This window comes from Nomascus leucogenys, chromosome 15 (genome assembly GCF_006542625.1).
Source record: "Nomascus leucogenys isolate Asia chromosome 15, Asia_NLE_v1, whole genome shotgun sequence".
Lineage (NCBI taxonomy): Eukaryota > Metazoa > Chordata > Mammalia > Primates > Hylobatidae > Nomascus > Nomascus leucogenys.
The window spans coordinates 104,089,861-104,109,039 of NC_044395.1; the positions used below are offsets into that span (position 1 = coordinate 104,089,861).

General features: G+C 51.6%; 1 protein-coding gene across 1 annotated transcript in view; it reads right to left on the bottom strand.

Annotated features, from left to right (window-relative positions):
• The window catches only part of ALX4 (ALX homeobox 4), a 49,492-nt gene that overhangs the window by 8,103 nt on the left and 22,210 nt on the right, over window positions 1-19,179 (bottom strand). Inside the window, exon 2 of the mRNA XM_030794665.1 lies at window positions 6,811-7,121. Within this exon, the coding sequence (XP_030650525.1) occupies window positions 6,811-7,121 (311 nt within the window). The remainder of the gene's footprint in view (window positions 1-6,810; window positions 7,122-19,179) is intronic.

Below are 19,179 nucleotides of genomic sequence, written 5' to 3' on the forward strand. Positions count from 1 at the left end.
GCCCAACGGGGGAGGGGAGGTCTCTGAGTCAGCTGTGGGCACTGGGGTTTTTGGTGATGGGGAGTGTTGGGTCATTTTCCTTTGCACGAGCATTTCTGGAAGGCGGGGAACTGTCCCAAGGTTCAAGAGCAAGAGCTGCCCTACCCCTGGCCCATGACTTAGGAGCTGGAGAAGGGGTGATGGGGACGGGGTGGGTGAGAGAGGGAGAGTGAGGAGGGATCAGCTTCCAGGCCAGGATGGCCTTAGGCTGATTCAGAGATGGACCGTGGTGCTCCTCAGAGGGAGGCCGCTGCCAGCTTGATGTGCACCTGTCTGCTGGCTTTGCAGACTCAGATGCAAGTGGGCACATCTCAGACAGCACGCTGCAGACCGGTAGAACAGAGCCGTGACAACAGCCTCAGCTGCAGAGCCATAAGGAGCCGTGCCAGGCTCTCCCAGGCCCAGGCATCGAGAAAGTCAACTTTCCTGAGGTCCAGTCCCTGCCCTCCAGGTGGAAACATTTCTCCATCCATCACGGCCAACGTGGCTGCTGAGCTAAATACAGGAGTCAGCTCTCAAAATTCCTCTGCCTCAGAGCCTTTGAGCTTCCTAGGAACCACTGCGAGGAGGGGAGAAGGAGGTGTGGACATGCTTCCTCACAGATGCTGCCTGGCCTCTTTGGGCATCCAGTGCAGCGGCCAACGGACAGGCTCATAGAAGCACTGGCATTGCCAAGGGCCTCAGTTTCTGCATGGCGAAAGGTGCCTCATAGTTGCAGCAGGGGAGCTAGATGGGAAATGCAGTCCAAGAATGTTTAGAGTACTTCCCATTTGTTTCTTTACAGTTCCTGACCTTTCTCACTGTCTTTTGCTAGAGGAAAGAGGTCAAGGAAGATGGGGATGTATCTCATGTTACTGTGAGGAGGGTGGGGGTGAGCAGGGGTGCAGGGGTGCACATTAGTATGTTTCTCCACTCCTGTACCAACTCACTTTCCCCTTCCTAATCCTAAGCATGTGTGTGTGTGTGCACGAGTGTACCCACTAGTGTGGCTGCATGCACGTGCATGTGTGCACACACATTGACTGGGGGAGGAGAAGCCTCTTCCCTAAAAACGGACCCTCTCCCCAGTTTGGGGTCTCAGCCCCTGCCCTGGCCTCCCAGGGCCCCTTTTCCTCCAGGGATTCCTAGGGTCCAGGCCCTGGCCGCCCACTGGGAGCCAAGGACAGATGGGGTCTCCTCCCTGTGCTGCTGAAATGGGATCCCTCTTTATCAGTGGCCTGGGATGGGAGACTGGGGCCAGGATGAGAGAATGAATCAGAGGAGCTTGTTTTCATTTCATGTTTAATTTCCTGCAGGCTTAGCTCTGTCTTTCCGCTCCTTCCTCAGCCTCCCAGGGTTTTCTGTGGGGGAAGCTGGGGGGAGGGGAGAAGCCACTGGAGGCATGGAGAGAGATGGCTTCTCTTTTTCTTTTTGTCACTGTGACTGTTGGGGTTCCCCTTGTGTCTCTGTGGGTTCCAGGTCCCCGTGGTGGGACGGTGGAAGTGGAAGATGTCCCTGCAGGCTCTGGAACAGAGGATCCAGGGATGGGCAGGGAGGGACCCCGAAGAGGGAAGGAGGTGGCCAGCGCCTGGCAAAGGGGTCTAGAGTGGAGGGAGGAGCCGTGTAGGGGAGTGGAATGTGGGGCGTGGGCTCGCTGGAGCTGAGTGTGAGGGAGGAGATGTGGGTTATCTGGGGAAGACAGATGACCAGGCGGGGGAGAGGCCAGCAGAGCTAGCACCGTCTTTGGAACAGAAGTGGAAGAAGGTCAGGCTGAGGGATTTATTTGAGAGCTGAAGATGGAAATGGTGAGAGGCGGGTGAGCGGCCGGCAGGAGCAGGGCAGCCCACCTCCTCCCTCCTTCTTCTCCTGTTCCTTTGTCCTGGGGCCTTACCCTGTGCACCCAGTTCTGGCTTTTCTGCCCAGATCCAGACATGAGCTAGGTGAGCCTGGCTGGTCCTCAATATCCTCCCCAGTAAATTGGAGGCAGCAAGGGTATCCCCAGGACCCCTTCTATGCTCACATCTGCAGGTCCTGAGGCTTGGAGTGTCCTTCTATTTCTGACCCCTGGTGCCCCAGGGACTCCGAGACTCCCTTCCAGATGCCACACCAACCCCCAGGCCCGCTCCTGTGCCTCCAAGCTCTGCACCGCAGGCCTGTCTCCACTGTGCAGCCCTAGGAGGACAGCCAACCACAAGGTCCCCACTGTTCTCCCAGGCTGAATGTCATACCTCAGGACCACCCCAGCCTGGGCCCACTCAGCACAGGCCTCTCCCGAGGACCGGGCTGTGCAAGGAACCAACTGTCTTGGCAGAGGCCTCGCTAACCGCAGCCCATCTGGGGCCAGGGCGGGGTGGCCCAGGGCGGGGAGGCCTCTGTCTTATTGTCTTCAGACACCAGCTGCAGAGATTGGAATCCCAGACAGCAGAGAGAGGCCCCTGCAGCACCCTGGAGCAGGGCCAAACCCCAGGCTTCTTCCCAGGAAAAGTCCATCTTGGGGCCCCCATTGCCCCGTCCCTGTCCCCACCACCACTCTACGCCAGGCACCTGGCTTGCCACCAGCTGAGTATGGGCCTGGAACAAACACAGCAGAGGCAAGCAGGGGGTTCCATCGCCACCACCTTACCCCCCCAGGGCACTGCCAGGCTTAGGGCTCAACCCAGAGGTCTGACGCACATGAAGATCCCACCCACTCCGCTGCCTTTATACAAAGAAAAGCCTCTGAACAATCTGGCATGTGTCCTTGTACAGCAAACTAAAGTCAAAGAAGCACTAGGCTGCGACTCAGGAGTCCCGGATTCCAGTCGCAGTGCCGCTACTGAGTGGCTGCTGTTAACTTCAGGTTATGACTCCCCACCTATGGGCCTCTTCTTCCTCGTCTATCAAATGGGAAGATGGGGTGATCATTTCCAGCACTACCGTTCTATAATTCTATGGTCCTCCCACTAGGTGACAAGATATGCAGCACATCAGAGTTTCCCTTTCTGCCTTGGCTGCCAGGAAGCTCCAAGTTGAAGTTTGTGCTCAGTGGCAACCATGAACCTTAGCCTAAATTTTTTTTACCACATTACCTCCGCATTTCATGCCATTGTTCTTGTTTTTAGATTGGACAAATAAATCTTTAATTGTAAGCTACCTCAACTCCATTTTGGAAGTAGGTATGAGCATGTGTGTGTGTGTGCGCGCGCATGTGTGTGTGCAGAGAACACTCTGTTTTAGTTGTATGGTGGTAACTGAAAAATGCTCTGTGTGCCTTTGTTTTCATGTTTTGTACTCAAAGCGTCATTCTTCTTTCGGTACTTAGTGAATTCTACTCCCGGGCACTGCCATATGTTTGTTAGGAAGCGTGCATGCAACCCACATATGCAAACACAAATGTACACACATACTGCACAGAAAATGAACAGGTTTATCCCACACCAACACAGCACCTACAGGGCTGTCCCATAACCAGCCATGCCCCTTTCTCTACCTGCGCCTGTGGGTCCTCCCCAATCCATTTGCTGGAGATCAGGGTAGATGCTAGGATTCCTGTCCAAACTCAGGCATGTAAGGTCATGTGAGTGGCTGGTTGTCCAAATTCAAATGAGATCTGGGTGTGTGAGGGCTTCTGGATTCACAGGAAAGACCCGGCTGCCCTGTCGTCCTTCCTCAAACATTCATTAGGCACTGGAGGGGAATAAAATGGCAGTCTTGCCAGGTGCAGTGGCTCATGCCTGTAATCCCAGCACTTTGGGAGGCTGAGGTGGGTGGATCACCTGAGGTCAGGAGTTCAAGACCAGCCAACCAACATGGTGAAACCCCATCTCTACTAAATATACAAAAATTAGCCAGCTGTGGTGGTGCACACCTGTAATCCCAGCTACTTGGGAAGCTGAGGCAGGAGAATCGCTTGAACCCGGGAGGCAGAGGTTGCAGTGAGCCAAGATTGCATCACTGCGCTCCAGCCTGGGCGACAGAACAAGACTCTGTCTTAAAAAAAAAGGCAGCCTGGGCTGGGCATGGTGGCTCATGCCTGTAATCCCAGCACTTCGGGAGACCAAAGCAGCTGCATCACTTGAGGTCATGAGTTCAAGACCAGCCTGGCCAACATGGTGAAACCTCCATCTCTACCAAAAAATACAAAAAATTAGCTGTGTGTAGTGATGCATGCCTGTAGTCACAGCTACTTGGGAGGCTGAGGCATGAGAATCAGTTGAACCCAGGAGGTGGAGGCTGCAGTGAGCCAAGATCACACCACTGCACTCCAACTTGGGTGACACAGTGAGATCCTGTCTCAAAAAATAAAAAATAAAAAATAAATGGCAGGCTGCCCTCAGGGAACTTACAGCAACTCAGCCATGCAACTCTTCAGCATCACTTCTGATAGCTGCAGTTTCTGAACAGCTACATATTTACTGATAACCACTAGTCCTTTTCCACATTAGCCATTTTGGAAAAAAAGTTTGTAGACTCTATTAGAGATGCCTCTGCCTTCTTAAACAGAACATGGTTGTAACTGATGAACCTTTTACTGACGCCTTAGAACAATGCTGCTGAAGATGCTTTCGTGAATTAATGCAAGAGTCCCTGGGGCCTGCTGAGGATTGCAGGGTTGGGGCATCTCTGTCCTAACATTGAAGGGCCCAGCCCACTGAGCTGCATGGCGCTTTGCTGATAAAAAAAAAAAAAGTAGAAGATTTCTCTTTGTTCTAAAGCTATTGATTTTTCTGGCCCACTGGAGAGGGAAAAACTGCTATATGGCAACACTTTATTTGCTATTTCCAACATGCTTTGGTTTGGAAAAGCAGACTGATTATGACATTTATTTTGTGTTAAATTGAAACTTAAACTTGAGTGTGTGAATTTTGTCACCTGGGTTTTGGCTACTCATGGGTCTTTTCTTTCTTTCTGATCCTTTCTTTGCTGTGAATTCATGCTGTTCGGGGCAGACACAGCTCTCTGGACAAGGGTTGATTGATCCATGGATACTTATTTTTTAGCCTTGATGCTCTGCGTTTGGCTTTCTCTAAGTGGTGGGAATACAGTGATGAACAATCAGTGCTTGATCTCAAGGAAATCACAGTTTAGTGGGAGGGGACAAACAAGTAAAATAAGCCAGTCAACAATCCTGTAAAGAAGAAAAAATAGGAGTTGGGCACAGTGTCTCATGCCTATAGTCCCAGCACTATGGGAGGCTGAGGTGAGGGATTACTTGAGGCCAGGAGTTTGAGACACATGGGCAACAAAGCAAGACCCTATCTCTACAAAAAATTAAAAAACTTATCCCAGGCATGGTGGTGTATGCCTGTGGTCCCAGCTACTTAGGAAACTGAGGCGGGAGGATCCATTGAGCCCACGAAGTTAAGGCTACAGTGAGCCATGATCACACCACTGTACTCCACGCTGGGTGACAGAGAGAGACCCAGTCTCTTTAAAAAAATAAACATAAATACCGAAAAGATAAAATGGGCCCAGGCATGGTGGCTCATGCCTATAATTCTAGCACTTTGGGAGGTCGAGGTGGGAGGATTACTTTAGCCTAGGAGTTTGAGGCTGCAGTGAGCTATAATCGTCTTATTGCACTCCAGCTTGGGTGACAGAATGAGACCCTGTCTCTAAAAAGAAAACAAAAAAAAAATTTTTTTAATTGTTAAGAAGATAAAATAGGACAGTGTAGCAAAAGGTGAGCTGGTTTGGTTCCGTTGTATTGGGTTGGGTTGAGTTCTATTGGGTTGTGTTGAGTGGGTTGAGTGTGTCAGGTTCCATTGTGTTGTGTTGTGTTAGGTTGAGTTCTGTTGGAATGTGTTATATTGGGTTGTGTTGTGTTGGAAGGGGTTGTGTTAGGCTTAGTACGTTGAGTTCCATTGTGTTGTGTTGGGTTGAGTTGAGTTCTATTGGGTTGTGTTGCGTTGGGTTGGGTTGAGTTCTATTCGGTTGCACTGAGTTGAATTGAGTGTGTCAGGTTCCACTGTGTTGTGTTGTGTTAGGTTGAGTTCCATTGGAATGTGTTATATTGGGTTGTGTTGTGTTGGAATGGGTTGAGTTGGGTTGAGTGTGTTGAGTTCCATTCTGTTGTGCTGGGTTGAGTTGAGTTCTATCAGGTTGTGTTGTGTTGGGTTGCACTGAGTTGGGTTGAGCGTGTTGAGTTCTATTGTGTTGTGTTGTGTTGAGTTGAGTTCTATTGGGTTGCAATGAGTTGGGTTGAGTGTGTTGGGTTCCACTGTATTGTACTGGGTTGGGTGTTTTGGCTGTTGGCTGATAATAGGGGGGCTACTGCTTTGGCCACAGTGGTCAGGAAGACTTCTCAGAGGAGGTATGAGTTGGGACTTGAAAAATGGAGGGGGATGCAGCCATCTAGGCAGAAGGAAGAGCTAAACTGTTCTCTGTTTCTGCCCATTGGGATGCTGTAGACATTGTCTTCATGTTTGTCCTGTTTCCTGTCTAAGAGATAGGCCTTCTAGAGCAGGGACCAGTAACCCTTCTGTGTGTGAAACAGCCAGGACTCTCACACTGTGTAAAGCCCAGAAACAGCCAGCAGCAGCCTTTCTGCCCCTCTGCTGGGGGCCCTCCTTCCTTTGCACCCCCCCGCCACAGCGCAGAAGCCCAATATTAAAGAGGATAAAAGCAGAGTTGCTCTAGTTGGGACAGGGGCATGAGGGGCAGGCTAGGAGCCCCCACTTTCAGGTTCTCAATGAACTGAGGAAAGAAAAGCCATGGTGTGGTTGGTGGGCAGTCAGGAGACCCCAGCTGCAGCCAAGAGCCCAGGGACTGGCTCTGCTTTACCAGCCTCACTCCCGGGTGGCCCTCACTGACCTGCACGCGGGCCTCGGTGAGGTCTGTCCTCATGGCCAGCTGTTCCCGTGCATACACGTCTGGGTAGTGGGTCTTCTGGAAGACCTTCTCCAGCTCCTCCAGCTGGTAGCTGGTGAAGGTGGTCCGGTTCCGCCGCTTCTTGCCCTTGTTGCTCTCCGAGTCGGCCTTCTCCAACGGGCTGGGGAGGTCTGAGCTGGCCCGGTCCTGGGGCCCCTTCACCCCAGCCTCCTTGACACTCAGGTAGCTGCTGTCCATCCCCACAGTGTCAGAGTCAGGGGGTAACTCTGGCTCACCCAGGGAGCTTTCTTTAGCTGAGGGAGGAGGAAACAAAGTCAGAAACCAATAGTTGAACCAAGCAAGAGAAGGGGGATGTCAGGGGGACAGTGGGGCACTCGGGTAGCCACCCCCTGCCTTTTTCCTCTTAGAGCTCATTGGATGCAAGGTCAGGAGACTTGGCTTCTAATTCTGGCTTGCCATTAACATGCTGTGTGACCTTGGGCAAATCTCTTCCCCTCTCTGAGCCTCTTTGCCATCATCTTAGACTAGGTCCCTTCCGGCAACAATGTTATGTGAACCTAAGTCAGCCAATCTGACCTCTGTGACCTTTAATCCCCACCTCACTGACCCTGAGCTCCTCTCTCTAGAGGGATTCCCTTCATCAGGACTTTTCTGGGCCCCGAGAATTCTGACCCCAGTGCCATGGCCTCCCTGGGTGGAAGGGAAACTCATTCAGCAGCCATGTCTGGCCCAGTGGGGCTTGGGGTGAGGAGGACCCAGCATTGAGGCAGACAGGAGTGCCCCTCCTTTCCTGGCCTAGTCCCACCAGGAGTTCAGCAGGAGCTGTGGAGACTCTGCCCCAAGAGTCCAGTGCTGAGGAGTCAACACCTCCTTCCCTGCCCCCCAACCCTGCACACTGGTCTCACCTATTGTTCAAGAGAAGGGTCTTTCTTCCTTGGGGGTGCATGGGATTGAGGCATGGGCCACATTTCCTGTTACAAGCAGCTCCTGCTGACTGTTTACTGAGGCTGCCCAGGCACCTTCATCCCCAGCACACTGACCCCGGGCCTGGGTGGGTGTACAGGAGCACAGCTCCCAGCCACTACGTCTGACAGATGGAACCCGCCTGGCACATTCCTAGGAGCTCAGGACTGCAAGGAAGAAGAGGTGGAGGCTGGGGTGGGAGAGTGTGGCGAGAAGCCACTTTACCACCACACAGCCTGGTGAGCTTCCGAGGCAGACACACTCACCTCCTGGCAGAGGGTTTGGGACAGCAATCCCTACCTTTTTGGCACCAGGGACTGGTTTTGTGGAAGATAATTTTTTCCATGGGTGGAGCAGGTGGTGGTGGGGAATGGTTTGGGGATGAAACTGTTCCACCACAAATCATCAGGCATCAGATCCTCGTAAGGAGCACGCAACCTAGATCCCTCCACATGCATGGTTCACAGTAGGATTCACGCTCCTGTGAGAATCTAACGGCACCGCTGATCTGACAGGAGCCAGAACTTGTGGTAATGCTCGCTCACCTGCCACTCACCTCCTGTGTGCGGCCCAGTTACTAACAGGCCATGGACCGGTACTGGTCCACAGCCTGGGGGCTAAGGACCCCTGGTTTAGGTCATGGACTCTTTAGCGCCGCCATGAATCCTATGGCCATGACTCCCCAGCTGCGTGCTCAGGAGAGCTTACCCACCCGCGATGTGCCTCAGTTTCCCCTCTATAAAATGGGGATGAAGATACTTATAGGATCTTCCTCATAGGGTAGCTGTGGGAACTAAAGAGGCTAGTGTGCTGGCTATGTAGTTTTGCCATTATTGATATTCACATTTCTAGGCTGGACTTGCAAAGCCACAGACCCTGGGACCATTAGAGGACTCCGACCCTGGAGAAGTCCTCCAAGGATGCAGGCCCTTGGGCACGGGAGCGTGTGCAGGGCATGCACAGATGCCTAGGGAAGGGCAGCCAACTGGGTGTCTGCAGATGTGGGTGTGAGCTCCTCGAGAACCACATTCCTTGTCTGTAACTTGGGGAAAAGGAACTTGTTGAGTGGAAGAACAAACACAATAAATAAGACGTGTGGGGAGCATTTGACACAACCTATCACGTGCGGGAGCTTTGATCATCACAACAAGCATGTGTAGTAAGTGTGAGCATCAACCACTCTGACCCTTGGTTTCTTCTTCTGGAAATAGGTCCAAGCAATGGGCATTAAGTGTCAGAATGATGCCTCTAGTCCAGGTCTTCTGACTCCCTCCAGATCCTGAGGGCTGAGGCTTCAGACTCGTCTCATCCCTGGCTTTCTGTGCACAATGGGGAAGCTGAGAGGGACATTTGGCCTGTGGCATTCTCACCTCCCTCTCCAAGGCATCAAGAAAAGATCATAGAGGTGAGTGCCCAGAGTAGGCCTGGAAGCAGCTTCAGGAGGCTGCTCCTGAGGGCCGCTGGCAGTGCAGACGCCATGGGGGTGCACGACCAGCCCAGCAGCATCACGCGTGACACCTATGTGAGCCCAGGCACATGCAGACAGCCACAGCTTCAGTGACAGCATTCTGCAAACTGCAGCTGGCAGCTGGGCCAAGAGTTTTCAGCAAAGATATTTATCTTCCTGGCAGACAAATACATTTTATGTTTTAGGTTTTTTTTTTTTTTTTTTTTAGAAACCCCACCCAGCCTCACCAAAAATAACCATCCCTGTTTTGCAACTTCCTGGAAGCCAGATGAGGGGCTGAGGGAGGTGAGCACTGAGCCCTGAGCCCTGAGCCCTGGTCCCCAGGCCCCATCTCACAGCCCCATAGACCCTTGCTGGGGATCGGGACCACCCTGCACAGCAATGGGAGCTCCACGTTACAGGAACTGAGAGTTGGTATGGACCAGCCTGAACTCGTAGTTTTAACTGGGGGGAAACTGAGGCCAGAGAGAGAAGGGAACATGCCCCAATTCCGGACAGAGCACAGCCTCTCAGCTCCTGGCCTGCCCTCTACTCCCTCCCCTGGGGTCTTAGGCCTTATTCCCAGGGAGAGAGGTAGGGGCAGAAGGAACCCAGGGGCCTCACATGACCAAGGCGTCCTGCTCTGTCCATCTTGTGGGGAGCAGGACCAGCCCCTGAAGATGAGGGATTGAGGATGCGGCCTGGGGGCAGCCTCTCAGCACTGAGCCAGCTCTTGGCCTCTCAGGGCAAGTGGCAGAAGGTCCAGTCTTCATGGTGACAAGTAAGGGTAGAGTTTTGTCCACCTCCAGCTGCCCACTGAGGCCAAGTGAGCATGCAGAGATAGAGGTGGCACAGGGTGTGCAAAGACCACCAGCCCAAGAGTTGGGAGCCCTGGGCCGAGGCCCCCGCTCTGCCCAGGACTTCAGATGACCCATTTCATCTCTGGAGTCTCACCTACAAATAGGGACAGCGGGGTAGTTGAGGGTCCCTCCTCCCTTGCTCACCAGCAGCCGGGACTGTCCCTGAGGACCTGGGGAGGGGAGGAGAGGGGGAGGGTGTGCCTGTGTCAGAGATGGAAGGAATTCAGGAGAGCGCTGCTCCTGACTCCTCAAGGAAGAAGGAAGCAAGCCTTCTAACCTGTCTTGAGTCAGCTTGCTTTAAATTCTGAGGCTGGGTTCCTCATTTAGACAACAAAGAAAAATTCCCGAAGTTCTGCAGCTCCACTCAACCGGTCAGAATGACAAGCATGGTCCTCTCAGAGTCTGAGCCCTAAGACCCCAAGCTCAGGCTGTCTTTGTCCACCTCCCGCCACCCTGCAGCATCACCTGGCGCTGGTTCCAGTGTAGGGTAGCAGGGAGCTCACTGCCCCCAGGACAGCGGGACTATTTGTCCTTAGACCCAGCCCATGTCTGTCTCCTGTAGGTCTGGCTCACTGGTTCCAGTTCTAAACCCCCAGCACCCTTCCCCATGACAGCCCTGTCCCTGCGGGCACTGAGAGGCTACTGCCACCCCTCTGAGTCTCCCTTACTTCTGCACTTCCCACTGCTGTGCCTCGGTGGCCCTGAGTTTCTCTGGCCTGTGTGAGACAGAGGGTGGCAGGGATGAGATGAGGAGTGGGGCTGGGCCCTGGGCAAAGCCCCCAGATTGCTCTCCAGGGAGATGACCCCGGGCTGGCTGGAGAGTCAGCGTGGTGGCTGAAGGCCTGGGTGCTGGTCAGATCTGGCTCCCCGCGAGGCGCCCTCCTCAACAAGACGGCCGCTGAAAATAGAAGTCCCACGGCTCAGGCTGATTGCTCCTGACCAAAGGAAACCACTCACCGTGGTCCCCCAAGTCCCCATCTCGGGCCCCTGCCTCCTTCCAGCTGACCTCCAAGATCCAGTGCTCCTCCAGGAAGCCCTCCCAGATTGTGACTGTTTTCTGTCCTCTGCTCACCCTCTCCACTGACTGCCTATGTTTACTGACTCATATCTCATATCTCCTCAAGCCCTGAATGTCCAGCTCCTCCTATAGAATGTCAGTTCCCCAAGGGCTGGGACCTCATGCCATTTGTCCCTTCTCAGCCTGAGGCTCAGCACAGGATAGGTCAGGTGCTCTTCAAACAATCGTAGGTCAGCAATTATTGGCATAGACTGCTTTTGATGAAGTGGGAAGCATGCAGCTCAAGGGTATATTCTCAATGGGGAGCCACTGAGCCCTTCAACCTCTGCTGGAACTCCCCCTGGGAGGACCCCCGTACCACTGGGAGCTGCCTATTCTAGTGCTGGGAACCCCTGGCTTTTGGATTTCAGCTGGAGAAATGCATGGAGTGGAAAGCCTTGCTTCATTCCCTTAACCTCTACCCATCTGTCCTGGTTCAACCCAATGGCATCACTCTAATCTAGTTTCACCTTTTTAAAACAGGAAAACCCTTGACAGATTTCCAAAGGTGACTGATTTTTCTTTTTTCTTTCTTTCTTTCTTTTTTTTGGCCGAGACTTAAAGAATGACCTTCTAGAGGCATTTTAGGGAGAGGGTGCTGGCAGCATCTGTGTGCACAGATGTACACCCAAGGGCATGTGGCACAAGTCTGCCGTTGCGAGTGGGTGTGGGGAACATATGTGTAGTTGCTTGTGGATAGGTTTGTGGAGTGTGCTTGCTTGTGTGGTCAAGTGCAGGCACACAAGTGGGATGTGCGTGCCCGTGGGCATGTGGGCGGTTGTGTGTGGGTGCAGATCCACGTGGGTGGGTGTGGACATGGGTGGTGTGGGCCTGTCGTGGAGCTGTGCACCGGTCCATGCATATGGCGCTAGGGGTCTCAGTCATTTTATCCTCCATGGTTTTGATTACATCTATTTGTCCTCCAAACATCTGCTTTGTGGGGGACACGCCGCTCACTCTGTTCTCGGGTGAGCTGGCCCCACACACCCTGTGGCAGAGTGCACACACCAATGTAATCTCTTTAAAAAAAAAACAGGCCAGCGTGAGGCCCTTTCATGCTATTGAAAGGGCACTGACTAAACCCACTGCTGTCCAAACAGTCCTGTGGGGGTGAGGGCGGAGGTTAAAGTTTAGCCATTGATCACGTCCCCACCCCACCTCATCTGCCACTGGGGTCTGTCCAGAGCTCAACTTGAATGTCCCTAATGTAGCTCCAGTCCCAATAAATAATGCCAAAGGGGTAGTAGTGACTGGGCTTAGACTTCAGCACACATGCACGGGGCACAGCTGTTTGCAGAGACAAACAGTGTCCCAGCCCTCAAGGGGCTGCCAATCTTCAGCAGACGGTGGGGTGGAAGTGGCAGTCCTCAGGCTAGCCAGTGGCACAGGCCATCCTGCTCACCCACAGCCACCAACCCAAGCCCTGAAATGCTCTCGAAATAAGGAAAGTCTGAGAAACTGCCCCAGACTGGAGGAGGCCAAGGAGGCATGAGGACTAAGTGTAATCAATGTGTTCTGAGGGGCATGCTGGAACAGTAAAAGGACATTGAGGGAAGCCAGTGAAATCTGAATAAAGTGTGGAGTGTAGTTAATAGTAATATTTAACAAAAAGTGGGTAAAATATTCTAGCAGACACTTCACCCAAGAAGATATACAGGGAGCAAGTAAGCATGAAAGATACTCAACCTCATTACCCACTATGGAAATGCAAATTAAAAGCACAATGAGATACCACTATGTGCCTATCACAGTGGGAATAATAAGACCTGATTATGCCAAGTTATGGCGACGTATGGAGCACCCAGAACTCCCATCCATCACGGTGCAAACACTTGGGCGGTGTCTTATCTAGTTAAACTAACACTGACCTCATGACCCGGCCATCCCACTCCTAGGTATTTACCCTACAGAAATAATGACTTATTTTAAGAGGAGAGGAACCCAAACCCATAGGCAAATGTCTGCAGCAGCTCTATTCAGAATAACCCCAAAACGGAAACACCCCCCAAGTGTCCTTTGACAGAGGAATGGAGACGCAAGCTGTGGTCCATCCAGGCCACGGATCGACTCCTCAGTGAAAAGAAAGAACTGTTGACGAACAATGACATGGATGAATCTCAAAGGTGGCCTTAGGGTCTGTAAACGAAGCCAGTCTCAAATTTACATGAAGTGCAACTTCACTCAGCTAGCACATGAATTCTGGGAAAGGCAAAACTACGGGGACTCTAGGCAACAGATCACTGGTTGCCAGGTGTAGCAGGAGGGGGAAGGTTTGTCTACAAAGGGCTTGCACTGGTGTGATGGAACTATTCTGTATCCTGACTGTGGCAGTGAATACATGAATCTATACACGAGTGTGTTAAAACTCATAAAAGTATATACCAAAAAGCTTTTTACAGCTGGGTGCGGTGGTTTGCGCCTATAATCCTAGCACTTTGAGAGGCAGAGGCAGGTGGTGGATCACCTGAGGTCAGGAGTTTGAGACCAGCCTGGCCAACACGGTGAAACCCCGTCTCTACTAAAAATACAAAAATTCGTCGGGCTTGGTGGCGGCCACCTATAATCCCAGCTACTTGGGAGGGTGAGGCAGGAGAATTGCTTGAAAACGGGAGATGCAGACTGCACTGAACTGAGATCATGCCATTGCACTTTAGCCTGGGCAACAAGAGCGAAACTCCGTCTCAAAAAAAAAAAAAAAATTTACAGCATGTTGTTTTCAAATTTTAAAAAATGTGACTAAAAAGAAAATACAAAATTGTGTTCAAATATATAAAACAAAAACTAAATTAAAAGTTTATATGCCTTCACCCAGAAATCTCACTTCTAGGAATTTACTCTAAATAAATAACGGTAAGAATTCACTAGAGAGAAAGTTCATCATGTCATAGTTTAATATGTAGGAAAACCGACAGTAATCAAAATATTCAACAATAGGGGACTGGTTAAATAAAGGATGATATTTCCATAAATGGAACATCCTTCCTGATAGTCTTTATTCTGCACACTGTTTCTTTTTTTGAGACAGAGTCTTGCTTTGCCACCCAGGCTGGAGTGCAGTGGTTTGATCTCGGCTCACTGCAACCTCACCTCCTAGATTCAAACGATTCTCGGGCCTCAGCCTCCTGAGTAGCCGGGACTACAGGCATGGGCCACCACACCCCGCTAACTTTTGTATTTTTAGTACAGACGTGATTTCCTCATGTTGCCCAGGCTGGTCTTGAACTCCTGGCCTCAAATGATCCACCCATCTAGGCCTCCCAAAGTGCTGGGATTACAGGCATGGACCGCCGCACCAATATTAGGTATTTCTTTGTTCTTCTGTTTTCCCTTTGTTTATTGTCTCTCTTTCTCCCTCCCATGGAGCAGGGAGTATATCTGAACATGTGTGCTTTGTTTATCCCGCTGTGTAACATCTAGTATCATAGCTGGCATGCAGTAGATGCTCAGTAAACATTTGATGAACAAATGAATGAAATGATGCTGAGAAAGGATAGCGTTTTAACACATGCAAAGATGTCCAATTTATATCAGATAAATCTCATTTTGACCAAAAAGAGGAAGGGAGTGGAGCATTTGTCCTCAGAAATCACTACAAGTTTCCAGAAGTGGCAATATGGGTCTGTGGGTTAATTTTGTTTCTTTTCTGTTTTTGTTGGGGGCCGGTGGGGGGGGCTGGTCTGAATTAATTTTCTATTTGTTCTCCCAGGAATAGGTTGAAATATTATCTGAAAACAGTGATGAGAATCCTGGATGGCGCATGCTCTGAGAGCAGGCTGGGCTCTGTGCTGTGGGATTGTGGGAAGCAAGAGACAAGCACCACTTGGAATGGGCTGGAGGAAGGTTAGGGAAACTTCCGAGAAAGGCCCTTTTCATGCCGTGGGGATTGGCCACTGTCCTCACAAACTGGGCCCCCGCAACTCAGACCTCTAGGATCTCGGTGACTCTCAAGGTGACGCTCAGTCCCGACCTCCTGAGGGGTTTCTCCACCTTCAGGCTCATGACCCTCAAATACAACCAGAGGGAGTGTCTAAAACATACACAGCTGGTCACGTCAGGGCTCTCTCTGTAGCCTTTCACTGGCTCCCAGATCCCTCCTTAGAATGGCCAGAAAAAATACAGGGGACTCAGTTAAACTGGAATTTTAGATAAACAGTTAATACTTTAAACAACATAAGTATATCCCAAATATGGCACAATAAATACTTATCCTACCAATTATTCATTATTTCAAATGCAGATTTGACTGAGCAACCTGGTTTTGTTGTTTGCTTGCTTGCTTCTTGCTAAATCTGCCAACCCTGTGTACATCAGGCTTATGTGGCATTCAGGGTCCCGAAGGCAGGACTGGTCCCCACCAGACTCACGGACTTACACCCCAGCCTTCCATCTAGCTTGAGGTTCATAGACCTGCTTCCGCTCCACAGCGCACTGCACGAGTAACTTCAGGCTTCTGCACTCCTGCGGGCACCCTTCCTTCTACCTAGCACGTCTCTCTGCCCCTCCTGTCTGTGGCTAACTACTACTTTCACCCGGATAGCTTTCTCTCTAACTTTTGTGACTTTTCTTTCCCATTACAAATAGTAATCTATGTTCTATATGGAAGATTAAAAAAAAATCAAGACAGACCAAAAGAAAATCACTCACACACACACATACACACACACACACACACACACACACACACACACACAGAAGACATTACTTTGTAAACTTTTGTGGTTTTTTTTTTGTTTGTTTTTGAGACGGAGTCTCACTCTGTCGCCCAGGTTGGAGTGCAGTGGCACGATCTCGGCTCACTGCAAGCTCTGCCTCCCGGGTTCACGCCATTCTCCTGCCTCAGCCTCTCCGAGTAGCTGGGACTACAGGCGCCCGCCACCACGTCTGGCTAATTTTTTGTGTTTTTAGTAGAGACAGGGTTTCACCGTGGTCTCGATCTCCTGACCTTGTGATCCGCCTGCCTCGGCCTCCCAAAGTGCTGGGATTACAAGCGTGAGCCACCGCGCCCGGCCTGTGTTTTTTTTTTGAGATGGAGTCTCGCTCTTGTCGCCCAGGCTGGAGTGCAGTGGTGCAACCTCGGCTCAGTGCAACCTCCGCCTCCCTGGTTCAAGCTATTCTCCTGCCTCAGCCTCCTGAGTAGCTGGGATTACAGGCACCCGCCACCACGCCTGGCTAATTTTTGTACTCTTAGTAGAGATGGGGTTTTGCCATGTTGGCCAGGCTGGTCTCGAACTCCTGACCTCAGGTGATCTGCCTTCCTGGGCCTCCTAAATGCTGGGATTACAGGCGTGAGCCACCGTGCCCAGCCTGTAAACGTTTTAGTAAAATCTAACCATATTTCGTACCTCTTTCCATGCTGTTCTATATTCTTCTACCGCACCATTCTTAATGGCTACGTAGCGAGAACAATCGCTATTTTATTTAATCCATCCTTTTCTGTTGGGCTCACAGGTTTCTACTTGTTTGAAATCATAGCAGGTCTGTGATTTAAATTTCTCAATACATGCATGGCGATCCCCTTAGGAGAAGCTCCAAGAACTAGAAATACGAAGTTCAATTATCCACATATCTGAGGATCTCTGAGAAACACGGCCAAGCTGTCTTCCAGAAACATGTAATGTCCTCAGCTACCACAGTGTCCCCTCCCACTTCAGAGCCAATAATGGTCATTATAGTGTTTTTAAAATCTTTGCCAGCTGATGGATGAAAGTGAGATCTTGTCTTTCCTTTTTTTTTTTTTTAACTATGGAACCTTTTTTTTATTTATTTCTTCTGCTGTGAATTCCCTCTCCTGGGCTTTCGAGGCTCAGCCAAGGGTCACCCTTCTTCCTCCCTGACCTCCTTTGCCTCTTAAACACTGAATCCCCTGCTTTACAGCACCGGCTCATGGGCCTGCTCCCTCCCTAGACTGTGAGCTGGTCAGAGTGGGCCTCCCAAATGTACTGCTGGGGCCTGGGCCTTGTGTAAGGGCTCAGGACATACCCCTGGAATTAATGCAAATGCCTGTGTGTGCCTGGGTTGGGGGAGACTCCTCTGGGCTCCTTCTCCCTCTAGTATGGCTGGGGCAGCTCTGCAGGCACAGCTGAGGGTGGCCAGTGTGTCTGCAGGAAAGGGCCCCAGGCCCTGGAGCTGGGCTCCAGACGCAGGAGGTCCTTGGTCCCCTGCACACACTGCTTGTGTCGGGAGGCTGCCGCATGGAGTTGGAAGAAGGGACCTTGCAGGATGAGGGGGGTTGAGGAAACCAGCCACAGCGCAGGGCAGGAAGGACCAAAGGTGACCCTGGCAGCTCCCTGGCCCTGGACAAACCTCTTGCCTTCTGTTTGCTCAGCTCAACAACATTGCATGAATTCCTGCCAGGGAGGGGTATGAGAAGAGGAGATGGAGGGGCACAGCCCTGTGGGAAGCCAAGACTGAAGAGGAGTCCCCGGCCCTGGCTGCTTACCCAGAAGGCTAAGCATTCAGGTTCCAGGGCCTAACTCCCAGCAGGCCAAGATCAAGTCTGCAGTTGCGCAAGCTGGCCACCAGGAGGCACTGCAGTTCCAATAGTCACTGGATGGAAGGTGATGATCCTGGGGCCCCAGTGCCTAACGAGGTTTCTAGACGTTTGTTTGAAGACCCAGGTCCTAGCTGGGAGGATTTGCCACTCAAGCAGTAATTCAGCCCTACCATGCGTCTGCCACCATTCCAGCACTACAAGGGACAAAGAGATGGATGGGGTGGGTGGCTGGCCTTCCTTGCAGGGGTCTTTCCTCCCCTACTGGGTATTTTCACGTTCCTGCCTCATTCCAGTTCCCTCAGAATTCCCACACGGTGGCCCCAGCATCCTCATTGGACAGATGGGCAAAGTGAGGCGCTGAGAGAAGGGACCCACCGGTGTCACTAGCGACTGAGTGACAGGCTGAGACCTGGGCTCTTTTTCATTCCTTAAGTGGCCTCCCTTTGGAGACCCATGGGGATTCCTTGGCCCTCCAGAGAGGATGGCGCACAGTGGGTGCTCAGGAAACTGACTAACTTGCAGAAGCCTTTGCCTTGCAAAAGCTCCCCAGGACACCCCTGTCGTTTGGCCCAGTGGCTTGCCATGTGGCTGGCAGATTTGTTACCAGCTTCCCTGTGGGTTCTTCCCAAGGCGGGCATCTGCCGAGTCAGGGTCTGCCACCCCCTCCTCCACCGCTCCGCCCTCACACAGAAGCTCTCTCAGTTCTTCCCGCGATGGCAGGGGTGGGTGGGGAGGACTGTCTTTCTCTTAGTCTAGAGATGGAGTGGGCTTCCCAGAGTCCAGGATGGAAAAGGGATTAATGCTGGGCTCTTGAAAAAACAAAAAACCAAACCCAACCCAACCAACCAAACAAACAAACAAAAAACCAAACCAGGAACTGGGCTTTGTACTTTACAAAGTACTAGGGCATCTATTATGCCACCAGGAGAGTTCCAGCCTCTTTACAACCGCCAGGTTTCCATTTTGTAGCCCCAGAAACTGAGGCCAGAGGGGTAAACGCCTTGCTAAGAATCAATAACTGTTAAGAAGGTCCAGGGGTGGTGGTTCATGCCTGTAATCCCAACATTTTGGGAGGCCAAGGTGGGAGGGTCACTTGACCGCAGAGTTCCATCTAGCCTGGGTGACAGAGGGGGAGACCTGTCTCAAAAAAGAAAAGAAAACAAAAAATTGGTAAGACGCAGAGCTGAGATTTGAACCCCAGGCATGGAGCATGCCCGCTGGGCCCTCCTGGGGTGGATGCTGTGGGTGGGACTGGGACAGGCAGACAGGAGACAGGGTCAAGGAGGAAGGGAGGAAGTCACAGGAGAATGGCTGCTTTCAGCTGCCTCTTGAGATTGGCCCCTTGCAACCACCTTCAAGGCTGCCCCTGATCGAACTGCTCTGGTGAAGATCAACTTCATTGACCATCTGGGACCTCAGATGTGGACCAGTGCCTTGTTTCAGGGCCTACACACACTGAAGTACTTAGAGGCAAAGAGGCATATGAGATATGTCTGCAACTTACTCTTTTTTTAAATTTTTTTAGACAAAG